The sequence below is a fragment of the Triplophysa dalaica genome, chromosome 1 (assembly GCF_015846415.1).
Source record: "Triplophysa dalaica isolate WHDGS20190420 chromosome 1, ASM1584641v1, whole genome shotgun sequence".
NCBI classification, from domain to species: Eukaryota; Metazoa; Chordata; class Actinopteri; order Cypriniformes; family Nemacheilidae; genus Triplophysa; species Triplophysa dalaica.
In genome coordinates this window covers 22668428-22671816 of record NC_079542.1, presented here as the reverse complement: position 1 = coordinate 22671816, position 3389 = coordinate 22668428, and the positions used below count along the sequence as shown (strand labels likewise).

Below are 3389 nucleotides of genomic sequence, written 5' to 3'. Positions count from 1 at the left end.
TCACAACACTTGTATGAACAATTATTAAACTTGGTTTTGATGAAATAAACTATATATTAATCAAATGTCAATCAACATATCAGGGATGATGTATCTTGCAAAAATATGTCTAACAAACCTATTCTTTTTCAAAAGTCGTATTAATGCCAAAAGAATGTGTTTATAAGTGTCACATGAGTTTTGGGGTATGATAGTCGCAGAATAATAATGAGACACAAATCTTTTCAGGACAGTCATATAAGAACAAAAATCTATTTGTTTACAGAAAAGCATTACAAGATACCTACACTGCCTGAGGTCTGTACTGGATAAATAGCATGTGCTGTACATTATGTCAAGATCATCTTTCAACTGATGGGGCTGCAAGAAATATACAGTATACAATGAATTGAACAGGTTATAGGCAGGCGGTTTTTAAGTTATTTGACTCATACAACCCCTATATAGAGTAATTATGATAGTGTTTCTATAAAAAAAGACTTTTGAGAATGTAGGAATTCTTAACCTTCTCCAAAATGGGGGATGCAGAAACTTTTTGACAAATCGCTAGTGGCAAACGGATCCCAAGTTTAAGTCATCACTTTTGCTGCATGGAATTATCTGCATTTGTTTGTAATCACTCATGGTGTTTATATTGTTGTTTCTTGTTATACAGTGTAAAGCCTGTTTTGTTTATTGTGCGTTTTTGAGTGTCATTGGTCAGTGTTTATCATTTGATATTTGTTTTCTTTTAAATACAACATTGAAGTCTGAGACCTTGTGAATCCCCTGTAACTAGACCGTTGTGGTTAAGGTGCATTTAAATGATGAACTACTCTGTCAATAATACAACAATCTGTTTCTACTTAAAGTATTAGATATTATCTACTAGAATGATGTTGCTTGTTCTATAAACACCATGCAATGTGGTGTTTTTTACCTTTTCTGAGTTTTTCTGTTTTTCTTATTTTCTCATTTACAGCTGCTTTGGAAAAATGCACATTGTGAAAAGCGCTATATAAATGAAATTGAATTGAATTAAAAGAACAGTTCACCCAAAATAATTTAATCACCCTTAAATTGTAAACAGACCTCATCCCCTATTGACTCCCATAGTACTTATTTTCCCTACTATGGCAGCAAATGGGGGGATGAGATCTGTTTGGTTACTGACATTTTTCCAAATATCTTCCTTTGTGTTCAGCAGAACAAAGAAATGTATACAGGTTGGCTACAACCTGAGGGTGAGTAAATAATGACAGAATTTTTTTGGGTGCCCTTCAAGATGTAATTTTTTTCCTCCATACATAATTCTGAAATGATGAATTTTTCAGCTATTGTAATACTATTTATGTGCAATTAATTAGCATACAAGCTCCTTGCAAAGGTAAAATTAATTATAGTAGAATGGCAGCAAACTAGCAACTGACACGCTTCCAAGGCAATAAATCAGGACAAAATATTTTGGGTGTGCCCTCTCTCCCCTGAGCCCATACAAGGGTGAGTATAAAGTTGTGTTCATCCTACATATTTCAGTGTTTGAAGCTCATTTCCAGTTACAACATGTCCATTTTATAAATCAAACCTTCTTAGGAATATTTAATATAACTGTAAAAGAAATGTCATGTATGTTCTTACTATCAAATATAACTAGAAGCATAAACACCTTAACTTGAAGCACCATCAGAAACACAGCAAACTTATAAAATATTTTTTTATTGCACGTCACGGATCAGCCTGCAATAGGAAAAAAGGCAGATTTCCACTTAATATCACAATACACCAAACACTTCCAATACAGGCAATACATTTTCTATTCAAAAATGTTTTATCAGAATATCACACTTACTGCCAATTTTCGGTCCAATAATTCTATCTCCTTCTCCACTTTTCGCATTTTTAAAGCCCTGTATGCCATTTCTTGCCTCCTGCTGGAGATCTCTACTTGTAGATACTTCTTGTATAGAACCTTAACATCCTCCACAGGTTCCTTTGGAATGAAAGCATTAAAATTGCTTAATCGGACATTTCACGTAACCATGCAACACTGCAGAGAGTATTCGACATGTTTCAGGATTTTTTAAATATTATTTATAGTAAAGCACAGTTAAATAGCATAGCCTAATGTTTATCAAATCTACTGTTTATTTATTTACTATTAAAGAAAAAAATAAATGGCAATGCAATTTCTTACAGACTCCGCTTGCTCTTCCTCTGATATTGTAGGTGGCGGAAGCAGTGTCAATTCATGTTCAGTCACTGAAATGATGATATGCATGATGTACCTTTAATCCCAATTCATATAGACAATTGAATAAAGAATGCGGTGCACAAACCTTTGACATAACTGCTGTAGCTGGCCACATCTCCAGGATCAGAGCAGCAGCCTCCAACTATACTCTCGATGACAGGGCCATCCACCTCTTTCTCAGGGGGCAGCTCCTCTTCTGCAACGTACTCCTCTTTTGTTGTCACTTCTCCTACCGTTGCCTTCTTCATTGCAGCTTTTCTCCTGTTTGCTAATTTATGTGCATCTTTAAAATGAGTTGTTTAAAAGACATTTCACACCAAGTTATCCTATACACTTACCGCTTTGGACGATGTTCTTGTATTTCACCTTCACTTGCTGCCACGTCCTTTTAGGTCCCATAGGACAGAACCTGTTGATAATATTTGTGTAAAACTTCATAAAAATGTTAAAAGAATGGGTAATTATATTTTAACATATTAATATGCACACACAATAGGTGAGCACAGGGTTCATGTATAGCTACTGCACACTGAATGGCCTATATAAATAAATAAGGGGTTACCGTTACTCCATTACTATCGAAACGCAATTTAAAGAAATAAACTTACGCATTTAATTTAGCAGCAATTTTACGCCACCCATCTTGTCGGACTTTTGAGGCAGCTACAGTATTGCCTTTGGTTTTTAGTAAATGTTTCACTTCTTCATATCCTTCTATTATAGTTTGCAGCTCAGCAGGAGTAAAGTAAGCAGCACGCTGTTTAGCCATGATATGAGTTGTGACGTCTCACGCGCACGAACCTGCAATTACGCAAATAAGCAACAGTGTGGTTTAAATTAGTCAGATATTTTAATTCGAGATATCTTTTGGAAGAACCGAAAATCCTCCATATGAATTATCGAGCTAGCTCAATCCGGGACATGAAAACTAATCCGGGTTTTGTTAAACCACAGTCGAAGAACTGGCGACACAGGGCTTTCTAAAGCAGCAAACATAGCACAAATATCGCATAATGCATCTTAATGCACATCTGATGGTGATGTTTATAGTGCTTTGTATCGATAAGAAAAAAATGGTGGCTGATAATGTGAACTGAAAACTGTTGCCTATGGATGTATCTAAACACCTCACGAGTTGCCTTGCTAGGCACGAACGGAA

General features: G+C 35.5%; 1 protein-coding gene across 1 annotated transcript; it reads right to left on the bottom strand.

The window, feature by feature from the left end:
• Window positions 1-1777: 1777 nt before the first annotated feature.
• On the bottom strand, window positions 1778-3358 carry si:ch211-107p11.3 (GT1 domain-containing protein). The gene is made up of 5 exons (XM_056753605.1): window positions 2839-3358; window positions 2569-2639; window positions 2316-2498; window positions 2174-2238; window positions 1778-1969 (listed from the first exon to the last, which is right to left on the bottom strand). The coding sequence occupies exons 1-5, from the start codon at window positions 2997-2999 to the stop codon at window positions 1811-1813; spliced, it is 639 nt and encodes a 212-aa protein (XP_056609583.1). The 5' UTR covers window positions 3000-3358; the 3' UTR covers window positions 1778-1810.
• Window positions 3359-3389: the final 31 nt, after the last annotated feature.